General features: G+C 35.2%; 1 protein-coding gene across 1 annotated transcript in view; it reads left to right on the forward strand.

Annotated features, from left to right (window-relative positions):
• Positions 1 to 857, forward strand: part of LOC107747918 (ATP-binding cassette sub-family G member 2-like) — a 31,399-nt gene that overhangs the window by 14,249 nt on the left and 16,293 nt on the right. Inside the window, 1 exon segment of the mRNA XM_016562530.1 lies at positions 166 to 280. Within this exon segment, the coding sequence (XP_016418016.1) occupies positions 166 to 280 (115 nt within the window).

The following is an 857-nucleotide window of genomic DNA, read 5'->3' on the forward strand; positions in this document are numbered from 1 at the left end:
TTTTTTTATACATTTAAAATATAAAATTATACATTTATACAATAAAATAAAATTTTAATTATATTAAAATAATGTATATTTTAAAATACTAAATATAATTAAATCTATTTAAAAATTTATTTTAGTTGATGTGTTTTGTATAAAGATGTTTGTGTTTTACTGAAGGTTTCTGGACGTTCTAGCCGCTCGTAAGGATCCTGCTGGTCTCTCTGGAGAGGTTCTTATCGACGGAGCTCCACAACCTCCAAACTTCAAATGTCTGTCTGGATACGTAGTGCAGGTATAAACCACACAAACACTCATTTACCACATTTCCTTTCTTCTGTTTATGTAGTGCAGTAGCAGCACATTCTACTCAACGACACATGATGTGAGCAGTCACTCATGTCCAGAGCTCAAACGCTGAACTTACACATTAGACGTCACGTTTGACTCTAAAAACAGACTTCAGCAGTTAAAACAAGAAGCTGAACTGGTTATTCTGTAGAATACGTATCATGAGTAAGATTAGAAGAGCTGGACTGAAACTATTCAGCAGTTTAGTTTGTTTTCTTTCCATAAATAGAGTTTAATACAGTCCATTCTGCTTGTGTTTTCTCCAGGAGTCTGAATTCCTCCAGCGATTGTTTAAAGGTGACATATTATACCCCTTTTTACAAGATGTAATATAAGTCTCAGGTGTCCCCAGAATGTATCTGTGAATTTTCAGCTCAAAATACCCCACAGATCATTTATTATATCATTTTGAAAATGCCTATTTTGAGTGGAAGCTGTTTTTCAGGCCTGTCTCTTTAAATGCAAATTAGCTGCTGCTCCCCGCCCCCTTTTCCAGAATAGAGCTGCGCCATTACAGCTCG

Source organism: Sinocyclocheilus rhinocerous, unplaced genomic scaffold (genome assembly GCF_001515625.1).
Source record: "Sinocyclocheilus rhinocerous isolate Xijiao unplaced genomic scaffold, SAMN03320098_v1.1 scaffold2064, whole genome shotgun sequence".
Lineage (NCBI taxonomy): Eukaryota > Metazoa > Chordata > Actinopteri > Cypriniformes > Cyprinidae > Sinocyclocheilus > Sinocyclocheilus rhinocerous.